The sequence below is a fragment of the Atractosteus spatula genome, chromosome 17, assembly GCF_055471065.1.
Source record: "Atractosteus spatula isolate fAtrSpa1 chromosome 17, fAtrSpa1.hap1, whole genome shotgun sequence".
Classification (NCBI taxonomy): domain Eukaryota; kingdom Metazoa; phylum Chordata; class Actinopteri; order Semionotiformes; family Lepisosteidae; genus Atractosteus; species Atractosteus spatula.
Window position 1 is genome coordinate 6,733,257 of NC_142722.1, and position 18,510 is coordinate 6,751,766.

The window sequence follows — 18,510 nt, forward strand, 5'->3', positions numbered from 1 at the left end:
CCTCACAGCAAAGCCCAGGGCCCGTGGGTGTGTGTGTGTGTGCGAGCGCGCGCGCATGCTTGTGTGTGCCAGACTAAGTGATAATCGCACCTAATCAAACGCAGGATGCTCCATTAACTGAAAAGGCTGAGACAGCACCCAGGCTCATTAAACGATCCGCCCCTAGTGAAGCTGGAGCTTGTTTTATGTTTCAGATTGAGCAGGAATTGCTTTGGATTTTACGGCTGTCTATAAAAAGCAGGCTTTGTAATTTACAAGTTCTGTCTGGGGTTTATTGTAAACAGCTCTGGATAATTAAAGCGCCATATTTCATCTTTAAACAATTAAGGATATTCCTTTACACACACTCGCAGAGAGAAAAGATCTCCATGGGCTGCCATTTGGCAAACCAGCTGCTTGGGTGGGGTGTAACAATAAACATATACAAAGGATTCATAATTTCATTAATTATAGCTATTAGCCAAAGGCTGTTGCAGAGTATAAATAACATGAATTACTAAAGATGATCACAGCTGGCCTGTTCCAGCTTACTTCTTTCACGATTAACACTAAAAAAACACATCAATTTTTGCATTTCAACAAACACAGTAAGCATTAAGGAAATACATTTGTTGCTGCAACAAAGACTAGTTGAATATCCAAAACACGGAAGGTATTTTTCATATTATTTTTCTTGTGCTGGGAAATCGGGACAAAGAGCAGTTAAAAAGCCTAAACAAATTACAGTCCTGATGTAGTAGTACTAAATGCAGTACTAAACAAATTATGGTCCTTTCTATCAGTATCTGCACAGAACTGGATTTGCATAGTTTTTCTACACGCTTGTTTTTATGTGAGCAATTACGATCGTGTCAGTGGTGTAACAAAACATATCTATATGTATTTCCACAAAATCTATCTACGGCCAATTAAATCTAACCCCTGCACTGAAAGAATACAAGGTGAACTAGCCAGGTCTCGACGTGGAAGTCCAACATGCTATTACACATCTGATCACATGAATTATTCTGCAAAATAGAAAAATGAATCCAAACTGACTACTAAAAAATCACGGGGCAGAGATCATATCGCTTCAGCCTAAAAACTGTTTTCTTACAGCTTTATAATAAGTTTTTCCAGTGCAGTGGAGAAATACAAACAGGGGTCACTGTGTAATGTTTTTATAAAAGACATCTCTGCTGCACAGCACACTGTGCATTAATTTCTGTTCACTTACAGCATTTGCATATAAATATACAGCATTCCTAGGTATTTTGCATAACGAATGAATACCTCTTATCATTTAACCCACATTTCCAGATTAGGCTCTGCCAATATCTGCTTCTGGTTGTCTGGATGCTAACAAGGGCCCGGAAGCACTTACATATTCTAAAATAAATCTTTTATAATGACATCATCCTTTCATCTGCACCGAAGTCATCCTCTCAAACGGCAAACTGTCAGATCCGCCTAACAAAGAACGCTTTTAAAAGAACCATTTACTTAAAATGAATGCCGACTTGATTATATTTTGTAAAGAAAGCAATGAGCGCAGGTATGGTTAGACGTTGAAACACGAGGGAGATCTCGACCAGCAGGAGGACGGACCGTTATTTCCCCGATGTCGTGGTGAAGTCATAAGGCACGTTCGAACGAGGTTTCATCATTTCGTTATTTGGAAACACGCACTCTTATCACGCCATGGAGTCCTGAAGATGGCAGGTACGATTGAAAGGCAGTCAGAAATCCCTTAAGTGAATCGCTGCTCTACAGTCAAGCCTTGCTAAATTTCCCAACAATGAGCAACACAGCAAAAAGCTGTGAAAGGCAAACACGCCCTGGTATTCCACTCTTTCTTTTATAGACTGAGCAGGATGAGTTCTATATATGGTTCCCTCCCTTTTGGTATTTGGTCATGGGAAAATCTAGGACAACACGACCAGGGGGATAGACGTCCGGTTTGTTGGGCAAGAGCAGGAATTGGTTTTTGGGTGCTTTCCTGGGGGGAGGGGAGGGGGGGGAAGGGAGAGTGAGGAGGTGGGACTTGGGGTGGCTTAGGAGATGCGGCATTTACGGGAGCACTACTTATCCTCACATTTCGGGCTGGGGTACGCACCATGGGAGGTGCAGTGGGCGGAGCAAGGATGGACGCCGGGGGCAAGCTTGCGGGGAAGGGCGTGAAGGTGTGCTGGTGCGTGTGTTGGTGCTGGTGCGTGTGCTGGTGTTGGTGAAACTCGGCCCTCAGCAGCGAGACGGGGGCCAGCGAGGCCGCGGGGGGCCCCGCGCTGCGCTCCGAACTCTGAACCAGGAAGCGGTTGTTCAGCTCTTGGCGCAGGAGGTCATGCTCTGCAAGAAAGGAGAGCCAAAAGGGAGGGGTGGGGGGGGGGGGGGGGGGGAGGGTAGAGGGGGCGGAGGAGAAAAATAAGGAGGGGAGGGGGGAGGGGAGACACAAAAAAGGCACAGGGGCCAGTCAGTTTTTACAACAGAGATAAAAGAGAAAAGAAATAGTCACCTGGCATTCTCTGTTTCTCCAGCTCATGCTGTGAGGGTTTTCTACGTGAGGACTCATTGGTGGTGGTAAGAGAGTTGCCTGTGACAATGTACCAATCAGAATCCCCGAATGAGGCTGGCAATACATGATTGGTTGGTTGAATGATATCAACAGGCTGGTATCTAAAGACAAGAGAGAACACCAGGAGTCATCTCAGCAGAAAACATTGACTCTCTTTCTCCCTAGCTTTTCATCGTCTCACATAAACCAAAAACCGATTGTTTCCGACACATATTTATTTAATCCAGGCTTTTCTAATTATCAGACGGGTAGTCCCATTGCACGGAGCTTTGAACCTTGCACTGTTAAACATGAAAGAAACAAACTGCAGTCTGCAGAGAAGGCAGAAGAATACAGATTCACTGCCCGCAAAAAAAGGCCGAAACGTTTGTGCAATGGGAGTTTTGGATTTTTATCCTCAATTACGTTCATCTTTCCTCTCCTAAGTGGAATCTATTCCTCCTTGGTAAATGAGTCAAATCACAAAAAAGGCAGTTTACAAAAAGTCAGATTTAGGCCATTGTACTCAATCTAGGACAGGTGTGGTCAACCTTAACAGTACCATGTAATAATCTTAATAATCAAAGCGATCTTCATTACACGAACTAATTAAGCAATTAAGGATATGAAGGTTGACTACTCCCGATATAAGAGAATGAAAGGCAATTTCCTTAGGTGACCCAAAACAAAGATTAGTATCACAGAATTATCACGGAACGGCATTAACAAAGCATTTGTTTGTTCTCAAATTTAAAATGTAGACGAGTGCTCCAGTATCAATCTAGAGTGTATAAGGCTTTGCACATTCCTCCAACAACAGAAACAAAACATTGGCAATCAGTAGGTTCAGCTGTCTCACGTGCTATTATGAATCCATGTAAGACAAGATGCTTAACATATGCATTGATCTAGTAAGAGATAATAAATGCACAAGGAGGCATGTTAAAAGTACAAACCCTTGTCTCATTACTCATTAATGTGCATATCTATTCATTCTGCACTCATTACAGCATAACGCTGACATTTAGAGTGGAAATAAAACAATTTGATGCATATTTTCAAGGTCACAGGTCACAGGTTATTTCAGTATATCAAACAGATATGTGATTACTTAATGTGTTTTATCACATGAAAGTAAGAACTTTGTTCTTAAGTGGCAGTTATGAAATTAGGGCTTTGAATTTAGACTTTGCACTACCTAAAGCAAAGCCAATGGAATTTGATTCCAACATTCAAGAACACTAAAGAAGTCTCATACACATACTAAACAGTGTGATAGAAAAATTCAGTGTAGTGCCCTTTGAATCAAAATGAATTGTATCTTGGGAAGCAAATTACAAAATGTTTACTCCTCCTTATGTGAAACTGAACAATATTATTCTACTTTCATAAAGCGTGTCTCTGCGACTTTGTACTGCTCTGCTTCCGAATCTTAGCTTTTTTTAAAAGATTTTCAGTTCTACTATTGGTAGCATTGTTTTTGCTGATGTATCGTTTGCTCTAAGAAATATTACTGCTTACACTTGGGGGTTTATATCCTGTATGTAATAATTTCCAAACAGATCACGGCTTCTTTTGAAAGATTTCAGTTTTTTATGTCGGGGCATTTTTTGTAAATTACATTCTGCTACGTGCACTGTAGGGCCTTATGGTGTACAACGTATTTATACAGAACAAAGCCTGTCAGGACAAGCAATTACATCATTACTTTAGCTGTTCGGTTTAACAATTTCCTTGTATAACCTTTTACTCCCAATTTTCTCCAGTTCCCGACAGCTGGACTGCTATATCCTGGTGTTGGTGGAGGAACAGGCCATGAATATAAAACCTTTACCAAGCAATGATGGGATTACGTGAACTGTAAAGATTAGTATGGAGCAATTCACTGTGAGAACCTTGTAACCTTGTGTGGCACTCAAACCCACACACTACTGACACAAGGAAACAAAGAGAACATTCAGATGTCAGCGTAAAGGCACTGTGAGAGAATTGCTACCTTCTCATCATTTGGAAAAATCTGTGCACATGTATGACATACACAGCAAATCCTGGAACACCTTTTTCCACTGCCTTTTTAATCGAAATAATCTTTTCACGCTGTTTACAAGACATTCTGGATGTTGTAAATTTATGCCGCAATTGTAACTCTTTCTACACTTAAAGAATGAGAAAAAAACATCTTTGCCAAATAGCATTGGAAAGGGGAACTGAAAAAAAGTCTGGCACCTGTTCATCATAATTTACAATATTTTTTTCCCTAGGCTTAATTTATTGGTCATGCATAGAGGTTAGAGTGCATGAAACTAGGCAGAACTGAGGAGACAAATCTTACATCTTCACTAACTTCAAAAATAACTTTACTCCAATTACATAATGCAGGGTCTGCTTAATGCAAGCATGGGTATCTGAAGCCCGCTTGAGTAAATTATAAATTATTTATTGTGAAAAACATAGGCTATAAATTTCCACACCTAAAGAAGGCTCCACAGCCGAAACATTGTGTTTCTTTTTTTCTTTTTTCAGCATGGAATAAACCTTTACTTGTTCCTTTACAGCCTATGCATGCTGACATAGCTACCTACTTGAACTTCTATATATATTTCTGCTCTCCGTGCAAAAGGGTTAAGGACTACAATTCCCAGAATGCCTCTGCTTCCTGCCATTATCAGCCCTGGCAAGAGAGGGGTCCTACCTGGGTAGCCGGTTCCAGTGGGGTGCCCTGGGACCACAAGGCCGTTGGTTGGTAAGGTTGGAGGTGGCGGCAGTGTGGCGGGGTTTGCGAACATGGCCGGATGGCGATGAGCCGGAGTTCGCAGGGAATAGTGCGAGGTAGCAAGGTTGCCAATGGACAAGGGCAGGGCAGGGGCGGAGGTGGGGTGGCTTGCCAGGTGAGGGGAGGGGGGTAGGGAGTGTTTGGGAAGGCTGGCGCTGGCGGTGCTGCTTGTACTGCTGCTCCGGCTGTAAAGACAAAACACCCTGTGAGAAGCAGAACACATCCCTCTGATGCTGCCAGCAGCCATATCACCCTGCAACTCACCACCGGCAGCCCACTGAAGCTCAGCAGGTGTGAGCCTGGCCAGTACCTGGATGGGAGACCTGCTGGGAAAAACTAAGGCTGCTGCTGGAAGAGGTGTTAGGGGGGAAAGTAGGGGGTGCTCACCCTGTGGTCTGTGTGGGTCCTAATGCCCCAGTATTGATTTTTGCATTAAAAAAACATTCGTAAAAAGAGGTACAGGCACACTACAAAAAAAAGCACCGTCTGTTGGATGAGACGTAAAAACCGAGGTCCTGACTCTCTGTGGTCATTAAAAATCCTGGGGCGTTTCTCGAAAAGAGTAGGGGTGTTACCCCAGCGTCCTGGCCAAATTTCCCGATGGTCTTTTTCAGATTATTAGGCCCCCTAATAATCCCCATCTCTGAACTGGCTCCATCACTCTGCTCTCCTCCCCACTGAGAGCTGGTGTGTGGGGAGCGTACTGGTGCACTCTGGCTGCCGTCGCATCATCCAGGTGGGGCTGCACACCGGTGGTGGTGGAGGGGATCCCCATTACCTGTAAAGCGCTTTGAGTGGAGTGTCCAAAACAGCGCTATATAAGCATGAGATTTATTTATTTATATCACAGCAGAACTGAACCAGCAGTGCCATATTTGTTCACAATCACTTATGTATTACAATGGTCAATACAAAAAAGACCAGAGAGTTCCTGAAGTCCAGTAAAACCAATAACCAATCTTGCCAGTGCAACAATAAACTGATCAGTAGCTGATACTGTCCAGTAAAACGGAACTGTGTCTTACCTTATGTTATTAAGACCGTTGTACTGTAGTGGGTGAAGCACTTGGTGATTGACTGTCGGCGAGGTGCGCGGGAGGGTGGGCGGAGCCCGGAGTTCAGGCTGCGACTGTGATTGGGGCGTCAGCAGGGGAGAGGTGGGGACCAGGGGCGGGGCCTCCTTCTTGACGGGCGGCGGGGCCGGGGTTCTGACGCGGGGGCGGGGCGGGGGCGGGGCAGCGGCAGCGGCGGGCGCAGGAGATCCAGCTGGAGGGGAGGCTGGGGTGGGGCTGGGGACGGGTGGCACGAAGGACGCCTCGGTGCTCTGCTCCTGGCTGCGCTGGAGCCCTGAGACTTTGGTTGAGCTGCGAGTCTTCGATTCGAGACTCTCATTCGCGTTCAGATCTGCAAATTGCGAGGGACAATTCCAAACAAAAGGACAAACAGGAAAAAAAAAAAGAAGTTAGCCCAACGTCAAGGCAAACGATTAATTTCAGTGTTTTAATGAAACAAGACTGTTTTGGGAATATGGAGAAGTAAGGGAGATATAACTTGGTTTCATGTTGCTCACAAATTAACTTGCAAAATCCATCTCAGATCACCCAGCTTCTACTGCTTGGCCGTGCTTTTTGGCAGAGAATTTCTCTGGACAGCACGGTAATGACATGTACTGGATGCGAGACGGAGAACTGGCCCAACCAGAAGCCCTGTCTCCTTAATTCAATGCACACCAACCCTATGAGCCACATCACTGGCTCACACTATCTACCCTGGGCTTTTTCCCCCTCTTTTCTCGATTTTATGAAGTGTTTAATCAGGTCATTTTCATGCTTGACTATAATCAGATGATCCAATTTCAGCGAGCGATCCAGTCAGTATGAATAAATCACACCTAATTAAAGTTAAATGCCTCCCCTATTCAGGGCATTGCTGAGCACACAATCTGGCATGAAATAATTATGTTTCAATTGTGCTGTGAAAAGAGATCGCGGCCCCTTATCATGCCCTTCCCCACGTTCTCCCTGCCCGTGGCGTCTCCAGGCACTTCCAGGAAACAGGTGACTTGGCTGCAGTCGAGGAGTCGGAGTCTGGTATTTAACTCCTTTCAAGTCCTTCCACTACCTCAGTCTTCGCTCGCAGGCTCCGGTGTCACTGACCGCCTGAAATCTGTACGCCTCAGTTTTCAAAAGGGAAGAAGTGGGGCAGCAAAAGCCCTTTAAGAACAAGAATTCATAACTGACTGTATCAGCAGTGGCTTTAAAGCAATAGATGGCCCGTGACACCACAGCCTGCTACAGTACATCACCCCTCAACTCATAACCCGCAGCCCACTGAAGCTCAGAAGGTGTGAGCCTGGCCAGTACCTGGATGGGAGACTCCTGGGAAAGCTAAGGGTTGCAGCTGTAAGGGGTCTTAGTTGGACCAGTAGGGAGCGCTGTGTGGGTTCTAATGCCCCAGTAGTGTGATGGGGTACATTATACTGTTAAAAAGGCATCGTCCTTCAGATGAGACGTAAAATGGAGGTCCTGACTCTGTGTGGTCATTAAAAATCCCACAGCGTTTCTCAAAAAGAGTAGGGGTATTACCCCAGTGTCCTGGACAAATTTCCCACTGGTCTTTACTAATCATGGCCTCCTAATAATCCCCATCTCTGAACTGGCTCCGTCACTCTGCTCTCCTCCCCACTAAGAGCCAGTGTGTGGGGAGCGTACTGGCGCACTCTGGCTGCAGTCACATCATCCAGGTGGGGCTGCACACTGGTGGTGGTGGAGGGGAGACCCCATTACCTGTAAAGCGCTTTGAGTGGAGTGTCCAGAAAGAGCTATAAAAGTGTAAGGAATTATTATTAAAGTAGACTAGAGACCACTGCAAAGGCAAAAAAATAGCCTATGCCTAACAGAAATGTTACTTCTTGCCAGGTTCTTAATGCATTAGAATTAAAACCGGAGCAAATCTTTATAACTCCAAACAATTATCCTCAATGACAACAAAGTGTTTTGTTGAGAAAGTGTGTCTTTGAACATTTATAGACTTAATCGTACAAAAGGCTGCACTGGGTTTTCATTATAGCTGGAAAAATCAGCTGACTGGATTAATCGCTTGAATTAGAAACCGGGGTGATTTTGAGCAATCAGTACACCCCTTCTGGAAGCTGTGCAATTGGCTCGGCTCACTCAACTGCTAACAGCTTTGAGTCTTCAGAAGAAAAGAGTGGGAGAGAGAGAACGGCACATTCAGCAGCTCTAATCTGCACACTTAATACAACCCGAATTCCAGACGGCTTAACAGAGCCTCAATTAAAAATCTCCAAAGGCAGAGCCTGAATGAGTAACAAATGAGCACTCCCCTCCTTTCCTACAAGCAGCTTGAAGCCAGAGCGAGTTAAATGCAGACCTCTTAATGGAATTCCCAACAAGGCTTATTATGCTCCGCTTAATCTTTCAGGGATTCGAACCCCAAGAAGAAGGGAAAGAAATACGTTTTTTTTTTTCAGGTTAACGAGCTACAAATAATTCCTGCGAGGAGAGCTTTTGAGAACCACAGATGAGTCCTGTTTAGGAAACACTGGCCTACCCAATGCGACGCCCGGCTTTTTTAGTATTTTCAGTACAGGTCTCAGCTCTTAGCATAAAAGAAGCAGGCTTCAGACTAAATGATGCCCTTGACTGATGCTACCATGGAAACCAGGCTGACTGGACTCGCGGTATTTCAAGTTGTCCTGTTGGAGTCTGGCCACAAGGCGACCGGGACTGTAATACGCAGCGAGAAAAGGCCACAGGGAGGTGTAGGCTACCCTGACGATGATTTTAATGGGATTTAATGGAGGCAGCGAATGATGGTGTCAGCCTCTTTCCTCCCTCATTAAAACTCTGGACCCAATTCAAGATTCAAGATTTTCCCATAGTTACCAAAAAGGGGGGTCTTCACCGATTAGAATCCGACGGGTGCTGGAGAAGCAAAAGAGAAACTGAAACCTTTTTTACTAATAACAAGCAAACTGAGAATTTTTCAGTTGTGAAATTGAATTGTGTAGCAGAAACTGTTGAACTGAGTAAAATTCCCCCGTCTCCATTAACGTCATTTCTCTATTAACATCCAGACTCTTCAATTATACTGTGATCAATCTATTTTTACTGGCTATCTACGGCGCATTAAAACTTTCATTGCTAAAAGACTCCGCTAGATAACACTAAGCAACAACAAGAATCAACTCGAGGAATTTAGTGTCAATAAGAATTCTCACTACGGCAGCCTTGGAGAAGCAGTGACTTTTTCTTTGTGCGAGGCTGCTTGTCCAATACTCTGGAAGATGGCTCGGACGGATCACAGCCAGCTGATCAGCAGCAAGAGGCTGTGCCATTCTTCTCTGGGGTGACTGAAGTTCTGACGGGTGACCCCCTCGATCCTTCTGTCTCTCCTCAGCTGTCCATCACGGGGTATTTGATATCCTGCGGCTCTGACCTGATTTATAATGCAGGGTCATCCCTCAGCAACAGCTGGAGTGCTGCGTCTCTCTTGAACCACAGGACGATGACAAACTGCAGACAGGAGGTGAGCGGCCGATAGCAGCGCGGGAGATAACTTTAGGGGGAAGACGATCCAATTTCTCCTCCGCCACGTTAGCACTCCACAAACAGATGTCCTTGCTGTAGCCTCTCGACTCTGAACTTCCCACGGCTTTGGTCGACCACAGATATCTCTCGGCACACGACGTCGGGCTGGAAAAACGAATGGCGGGGAGCTCCCGAGTTCAGATCGTGTTCGAGATGCAGAAGCTCCTTTTCGAGCAAAAGGGATTTCACTCCTGCGGCACGCGGAGGCCCCCACGCAATTAAAAAGAAATCCTGCACGTTGTTGTTCTGCGCATACTGTACACGCGAAAAGGAGAAGCTGAAGTGTTTATCTAGTCGGCATTTCCACTGCACTTCCCAAAGCAAACAACACGCAAATCAGGTTTAGGAATTAGGCATCAGCATTTGGAATGTAAATTCTCCAAAGGCCCCAGGGCTTCTCCCACTGTAGGGCCGTGCAGCCTAACGCTGCAGGGCTCTTTTGTCATTTGCAAGGCAAACATCGTGGGTTTTCAACATCACCACCTTGTCAAAATTTTAAAACAAGAGCGCCGTCGAAGAGAATGGCTCGGACCGAGACATCTTACAGACGGCACTGAGCGCGGCTCTAACTTTCCATCTTGACCTTGCGTGACACGAGCAGCTTTCCCTTTAATCAACACGGTGCTCCTTCCATCGTTGGCTCAAGGCCGTGTGGAATTCCAAACAGCAAAGTTATTAAGATCCCTTCAGCCGATACCGTCCTCCTGGATTCCACCGTTATGGAAATGCACACCTTTATCAGGGCCTGTAAGGCCTTGTTATGAAATTTTATGTAAAGGGCCTAGCTGGATTCCATCTGTATGAGTTCAAGGGAAGGTAAATTTACATCCACTGAGCAGCTCGTTTAGATTAGTCTCTCAAATGTGGCACAGCCTGTTATTACAGCAACAAATACCTGTTAATAAGCCAGCAACAAGGAAACGGGGGCAGAAAAGGTCTCCCCAAAGACAGGAAACACACTGGAACATTGGTATCCTTTGATCTTGCAGGCACTGGTGTCACAATGTAAACTTCGCACAACTCAAGAAGTTGTGCCGTAATATTTATGACTGCGGTGAGCAAGACCCTCGAGACTGCTAACCTTGTGATAAAATTTCCCTGGAAATTGAAAATAAAAACAAAGGCTCGCATAACAACTTCCCTTTCAACTGCGCAGTGGAGTGTAAGTGGGGATGTGGGTAATGGACAGGAAGGAGTGCCAGGATATTTATAAAGTAGGGACAGCTGGCGTATTTTAATTAGTTATTTCCACCACAGCTGACAACGGTACTGGATGGCAACAGAATGCACACAAGTGTAAAGCAGTAACACATTTATTGTCAAAGCCTACACACAAATTTTGAGCGCCTAATGTTCATTTTGGAAATTTGGCAGATTTTCTTGGTGCGAATCCATGTCTCCTCATGTCAGGCCTGAATCCTAACTCCATCCATATGGCACGCATGACATATGCCATCCTCTTTCACAGCATGAGGGCTTGTTGACTGAGGGAGCGCTGGTTCCAATCAGCGGGCTTAACTAGGGGTGCCCCTACTGACAGCACTAATCTGAGCCGAGTCTGTGTGCCCACAGCGCTCGGCTCTCTCTTTCGTCAAAGGCGCACGAGCACATTTTGCAGATCATTCTTTGCTTCTTGGAATCGCCTTCTGGCAATTGCTAAGTTGTGTCGGGTCTGCAGAGTTCTTTTCCCCCCCAACGCACTTCCATGAGTGGTACCTCACGTCTCTCATTCTTGAGGCCTCTTTTTGTCCAACGAACTTCATTTAGGAGTGAGCGAACCCAGAATCTGCTTGATCCTGCAGCTCCATTAAGAAGACTCTTGCACGGTGAGGCCCGGTAACACCTGATCAATTTTCAATCACTGTCTCGCCACCTATGCACCAAGACAGGCCACCCCAATGGCCCAACTCCTGACCCATGTCACTGTTTTCTGTACTATGGCAAGCCACCAAGTCACCCCACTGCAGCCACTAAACACTCTACCGTCACGTGGGACCAGCTGGGCAGTGGCAAGCACTCCGCTAACCTGATGGAAATCTTTCAGAATCCTTCGCAGATATTCGGCCACCATGTTGCAATCAGCCGCATGCAATGAGCGCCAGTCCTGTCATCTTGCTCATTAGCGTTGCCTGTCTCGCCCATCGGACCCGAACGCCGATGGCAGCAGCTGTCTTGACTGATCGCAGGAGGGGGAGGCAACGCGCCAATTAGCTGGAAGACTGAAGACTACACACGCCACTTCCAATAACCCACTCCCGTTAGTCCTCGAGCATTCAGGACGTGGCGGCAGCATGCACACACCTTCAAGTCACCTGTCTCTGCAGGGCACCACGCTGTTCAATACAGGCAATTTTTTTTGCGGCCTGTCAGCGTTGTTTAGCTGGGTGATGCCTTGACAATTTACACAATGCTCCCCTCCCCCCCCAGGCCCCGGCAGGAGTGCGTCCGCGAAAAGGCCCCCTGGCTGTTTTCACAAAGGTTTACGAGCCATTTCAAAAACGCAACAGCCACTCGACAAAAAAAAGCACGATAGGGGAAAAAATTGTTTTGTGCTCAATTTGTGCTAAAACAAATTGTTTTTAAGATACAATTTGTTTTAGCTGTAATGTAAATAAAGGTATTTCATCGTGTCCTTTCAGGCACAGGCCTGTACCTCTTGCCCGCATGCCTGCATGACAGTAAATGCTTTTACATCCGTCTTTCAACAGTTAAAGCTAATGAAAAGTCATTCTTCGGTTGAAATGGCATGCCTTTGTGAACTCCCAGGACCTTTCCATTTTCCTTCAATCTCTTGAATTGTTTCAGTACCATGAATTTCAGAACTCTGCGGTCTGTTTGCACATTTCCAAAAACAAAACCACTAAGAACACAACAGCCTGTCTGCTTTGACTGAACTGTATCAAATGTTTTGAAACCTGTGTTCTGCGCTGTTAAAAACAATCAAAGGGAGAACTGTCTAAATATTTGCACTTAGATTATCTTTCAAGTATTTTCCCTTTACAAAATCTTACTGTATTTACCGGTGGAAGATGTGACTTGGTTTTTAATGTATACAAAGGTCTTTGTGAGATGCAGAAGCTCAGAATGGGAGAGATGTCTGTCATTTGCAGGTCATGTGAGGTGCTGCATGAGAAAGAACTGAAAAGTGAAGAAACAACAGCTAATTCCACCATCAATGGGGATCAAATTATAGCAGAAACCATGTTACTGAGTGTATTGTCTGCGAAAATCTCATTTTTACTGCTGCAAGCACAGAAAAGAATAACACAAAAAGAAACAAAAGAATAAGCAAAGGTTAATCCATGTTGAAAAGAAGAAACAACTTCTCCAAAGATGGCAGAAGAAGGCTCAACAGCCAAAGTGTTTTTCTCGTTTCTGCTTTTCATTGTGGAATTATTAACCTTTACTTGTCCCTTTGCAGCTGCCTGCTTGAACACCTTCAAGAAGAAACAAGACGAACTGTGGAAAATGTGCACGTTTTGCAGGACAGGGAAGCTGTAAAGAGAGAGAGAGGAGGGCTTTCTCAAACATGACCTCAGAAAAGCCGGAGGATCTTTCATGCTGCAGGGTTTCCAAGGTAGGAAAACTGGCCTGTCCATTCATGTTGCAAAAGACACTGAGGTGGAAAAAAAAATGTCACGGGACTTTTGCAAATTGCAGAAGGCTGCTGCAAAGTAAATAAACTTCAGTATCGACATACACTGCGGATTTGACAAATAGCTGCCCTGCTGTTTCAAATAAGTCAAGTGCGCCTGGCTAACGAGATCCAAGCTGTGTCGCGGAAGGAAAGGGTGAGTATTTATTTCACATGTTGAATCTCCTATTGATTCTCAACCCTGCACTCAGGGGTACAGTTATTAATTGCTCCAATTAAAGCATAAACGCAGGTCTCTGAACTGAACCCTCCCCGTCTCCCATTTCCCTCTCCTTGCTGTTCAACAATCAATAATGCAGGCCTCAGAGGCTTCAATCAGTCGCCTTCACAATAAACTGTTTCCACATGCTCTGTACAAACTACTGGCCTAATCACTGCACATTTCTCAGAGGGAGGCTGAAAAGTGAGTAATCATTTTCTTGTTAGAAAAAAAAAACCTACAATTAGATCAAAATGGTGGCCCCTACCACTTCAGGGAGCAGAAATTAGTTCATTACAAACAGGACCTTATGCCATATAAGCTTTTGTTTTTACAAAAACCTTGATGTGATAATCCTTTTGAAAACTGTTTCTGACTTACATTGTGTATTTGTATAGGATTATTCAAGATGTCTAGATTTTAATTTTGTATTATCAATTATATTTGAACAAAAATGGGGAAAAGGGGGGCCTTTTGTCTTTTCAATCAAGAGGAGCCTAGCTGACAACTACAGTCCACAAAGAGCTATGCTACCCAGCTCAACCATTAATTCAGCAATTAAAGAAACAAATCCACTGAGTATTACTGTACACAGCTGAGGCCGGCGACTGTTTTGAGTTCATTCCAAAGCAAAGGAGCTCTAGTGTCAACTCTATGTGGCTATGTCGCCAGAAGATAATGTTCTCCAGGCAAACCAAAGTGATGTTTCCTCAGCTTACACTCGCCTCCGCAGTGAAGCTATCTACTGAGGTGTCGCCACCAGAAAGAGGGAAACAAGCAGCCCAGCATGCAAACACAGCAATGCTATCAAAACAGACAGTCGGGAAGCAATCTCTCAGTTCCAAAGCACTACAGCTGCTAAACTGTTCCTTGCAGCTATTTACCCTTTATGCGAGTCTACAGGCTGATCCTGTGAGCGTTTCCCAGGAAGAAAGGGATGTTAAAAATTCAGTGCAAGTCGATTTAAAGGCGAGCCTGTTTACAAAGCCAGTGGTGAAACTCACAGCGCACAGTGGTGAACGCAGATTCAGGAAAAAGGGAAGGGTTTCTGGGTTGCTGGCTGGGTAATGGAGATTGATCTCATCTTAAGTCGAGTTTGACAGAGTGGACATCTGATGTAAAAGAGTCCAGTGCCTAATGCAGGGAAAGAAAACTCAATCTCTGCTCTTTCTGTTTCCAATCTCACCAGCAGGACTCGTTTCATACAACGCAGTGGGGCGCACAGGGGTGTATCACCTTGAGCTGATTCAAGCACTTCACCAGAAGCCACGACACACAGACTCTGCCCATCTGGAAGGCTACAGAGTCTGTTGAGGAGGGGTGGGAAAAAAAAAAACAGAGGCCAGTCGGACTGCATTGGACGACCAAAGGTTTTCAGGGCTTTTCTGTGCCCCATCCATCATCCATGATTAGGGCAAGCTATTGGAAGCCACTTAGGTAGAGTGAGCAGATAAAGAGATACAGAGACAAAGCGTGAGAGAGAGATGGCAAGGGAGAAAGATGTTAAGAGGAAAGAGAAAAGGGAGAGAGGGGGAAAGAAATGAAGGGAGGGCATCAAGTCATGTCATGAAAACAAATGAAGACGGGTTCATCTCCTGACCCCAAGGGACACTCATGTTCGCCTCCTGCCAGAAGGCCCTGTCTGGTCTCATTTCCTGTCTCTACAGAATGCACCCCCCTCCACCAACAGGCGCAGTGTCCATTTCGATAGCTCCGCAGGCTTGCTCACTACCGTCATGTAAACTCGACCTCTGAAGAGACCGTCAAAAGGTTTGATGCAAAAATTATCCACGCCGTCCCACAACGGAAGCAACTTTGCACAACACATCTTGCACTTCTGTTCTCTGAAGCTTCTAATATTACATGCAGTAAAAAAACATGTCCTGTTGACAGAGTAACGACACAAATGACCACTATCCCTATTCAGATTCAAGCAAATGCTAAGCCCAGCAAAGGTGGAATTACAAGAGAACCACAGATCCAATCTGCCGTTAAGTCTTAAAACAGACTAACTTGCTGTTTTTCTGTGTGGACAAAATCTGGCTATAAATGATAAAGCTGTCAGTCATGGATTCTGAAAAAGGACAGGAACAATCACTGTAACAGAGCTATTGGGCTTTGCTTAAATCAAAAGATCAACCCACCTAACTTAGGCGACTTAATGTACTTGAAGAACAAATTCTGAATTTATCTCAAAATTGTGAACTCTGTAAAAGTACTGTTTAGTCTCCATGTTGTCGAGAGTTCGTGCAAATTCTGACATGAAGCGTCCCTTCCTGCTCACTAGTCACTGTAATGACTAATGTAATGTGATGTAGGAGCGAATAAGCACAGGTTGCAGAGCAGACATTTCACTGAAAAACTGTTCCCAAGTGATCTACATGCAGAGTAGTATTTGCTGGCAAAACTGTCTCGAAGTCAAGAGCGATATATCTATTGGATTAAAAGAAATGTATTCACAAGCCTGCTTGCTTATAATGTAATAGGGACGCTTCACCTCACCAGAAGTTGTGTTGCCTCGCTCTGAATCGCAGAATAAGGCACTGCACATACCTGGAAATTTCAGATATTATGTGATGTAAAGTACTGTGTACATTTTACGTTCATTGGGGTTTGAAATGCACTCATCAATGCTGACTCTTTCTAACCCACGAAATATAAAAATAGCATTGCAGTTCCCTTTCAATTTAATTTGGATTTTAGGATTGCATGTGAAAAAAGGCCATGGGTTTCAGAGCTCCCGTCTGTACTATAAAGAAGAGAAAGACTCCCTGCAGAGTACCGTGCTCACAGAAGATGGTGTTATATTGCATGATTCATTGTGTTTTTCATTTATTTTTCTTGTATGTTAGGAAATGTGTTTTTCATTGGACATGGACAATCTACATTTTAACCCTCTATCAGCATAGACATCTATAAGGGTCATACCTTGCACTAATCTGCTCTGTTATCATTTGCTTTTTATTTATCAATAATGCCTAAACTGCCTATAAATCACTTCACCCTTTTTGCCAAAGATTTTTTAAATAATGCAGAATAAATGGCAGAACTGATGTAACATTTATACCCTCAGCAAAAGCCTTATTTTATCCACGGAAAATATACAGAACTATGTAATACATCACTCTCTAATGGCCACAGAAGTAAACGTGCTTTGAGCCACTGATGAAACGAGGAAAGAACTGTTATTCTTCTCTCATTTCTCTGCCTGCTGAATAAATTCACTTACAGACCTCCAGAGAGCGGCTCTCCGCGTTGTGTAAACGCGCGTGTTAGAGTGCCGCGCTTGTTAGATTTTTTTGCGAATGGTTTTGAAAGGAGACACAGATGGTTCATCTCCTCTAAATATTATATCCGAGTGCTTTTCCTTTAAATGCACCTGCTGCAAGATCAACAGAACATCATTGTTTTCTTGTGTGTCTAGTGTAGCTTCTGCGTTTTCCTAGCCTCTTCAGAGCAGCCTTCCATTAACTGTAGATCAAACAATCATCGCCAACCTCCAAACCTTAAATTGCCTTGTGGCAAAAAAAATCAGAAAAAGAAAGACTGTTAAATTAGGCGTTTAGCTCAGTCTTTTGTTCCAAAATGACACACAAAAATCATCTTTATATAATAAGAACTAAATAATAAGAACAGTTTCTACACCACGCTGCATTTCTGTTTAAAGACCCACCAAATTTTCCCTGATAATTATATTTTTTAACCTGACTGCATTTTTCCTATTTCTCCATATGTCACTCTAAACAGTAATTGTTTCGCTTGGTTTGTGCCAAATATTGGGAGAAAAAAAACAAAAACCTTTGTCCTCTATCAAACCATGTTTATATTTTCTAACAGAAGGAGAAAACCATGAATGTTCCACAATGCGGTCTTCACACTTCAAAGTTGAGCATGCTGTCAAAAAATAATTAAATGTGTGAATATGCTGTGCTTTCTTTTTAAAGGAAACAGACTTTCAGTGTTGTAATTCCTGAATTGATGCTTTTTTTGCTAGCGATTTAAAAAACAATCCAACAGCTCTTTCATCTTGGCTTGACCTGTTACCGTAAACAGCTTAAAGCTGTGGTATGTTTACTGTCCTGTGCAATTAACATTAAATTAAAAAAGCAGACCAAATCAATCCCTGAGGATGTAATGAGCCTCTGGAGACGGACAAGAATATGACAAAAGATTTTTAAATCATTTGTCATTTTAAAGATGTATCTGGAAATACCAGACTGCATTTTAATAAGGCAGAGACACAGGCAAAACAGCATAGCAGAACCTTGATATTCATAAGATCCTGCCTATCTATGCAAGCTGAAGGCACGGTGTTTTCTGGAAAGCAGGATTCTCGTTTTCTTTCATAGGTGTCTGTGCCAACCAACAGAATCAGTCCCAAGTCTAACACACTCATGACGATGGCAGTGAAGTCCTCAAGGCCAACACGCAGGACTGGTGGGAGACCGTTGTCTAGGACTGCCTCAGATGGAAGAGGATCTTGATTCAACGTCAGCAGGAAAAGGAAGAAACAGCTTGTCTAGTCTGTTGAGCTTGCTGTCAAACAACCCCAACTGTTCGTTCTTCTCAGAAACAAGTCCAAACTGCAAGAGCGCTTCAATGCCAAGTTGGTGTCTTTGGCCATCTCCAAACCCACAGATAAGACCATCACGAAAGACCATCATCCTTGACTGCAAGGGAAGCCAATTTATGACCTAAACATAAGCCACAAGCGTTATTCTTTTCCAAAACAGCATGCCA

At 44.2% G+C, this 18,510-nt stretch overlaps 1 protein-coding gene across 6 annotated transcripts in view; it reads right to left on the reverse strand.

Annotated features, from left to right (window-relative positions):
• The window catches only part of fbrsl1 (fibrosin-like 1), a 301,951-nt gene that overhangs the window by 14,272 nt on the left and 269,169 nt on the right, over nt 1-18,510 (reverse strand). For 4 of the 6 annotated variants that reach the window (XM_088935496.1, XM_088935493.1, XM_088935495.1 and 1 more), the window contains exons 7-9: nt 6,329-6,707; nt 5,223-5,488; nt 2,075-2,325 (exon numbers count right to left, since the gene is read on the reverse strand). In XM_088935496.1, coding sequence (XP_088791622.1) covers nt 2,075-2,325; nt 5,223-5,488; nt 6,329-6,707 — 896 coding nt within the window. Of the gene's footprint in view, nt 1-2,074; nt 2,326-2,491; nt 2,653-5,222; nt 5,489-6,328; nt 6,708-18,510 lie in introns of all 6 variants that reach the window. The other 2 variants (XM_088935494.1, XM_088935497.1) reach the window with 2 other exon arrangements.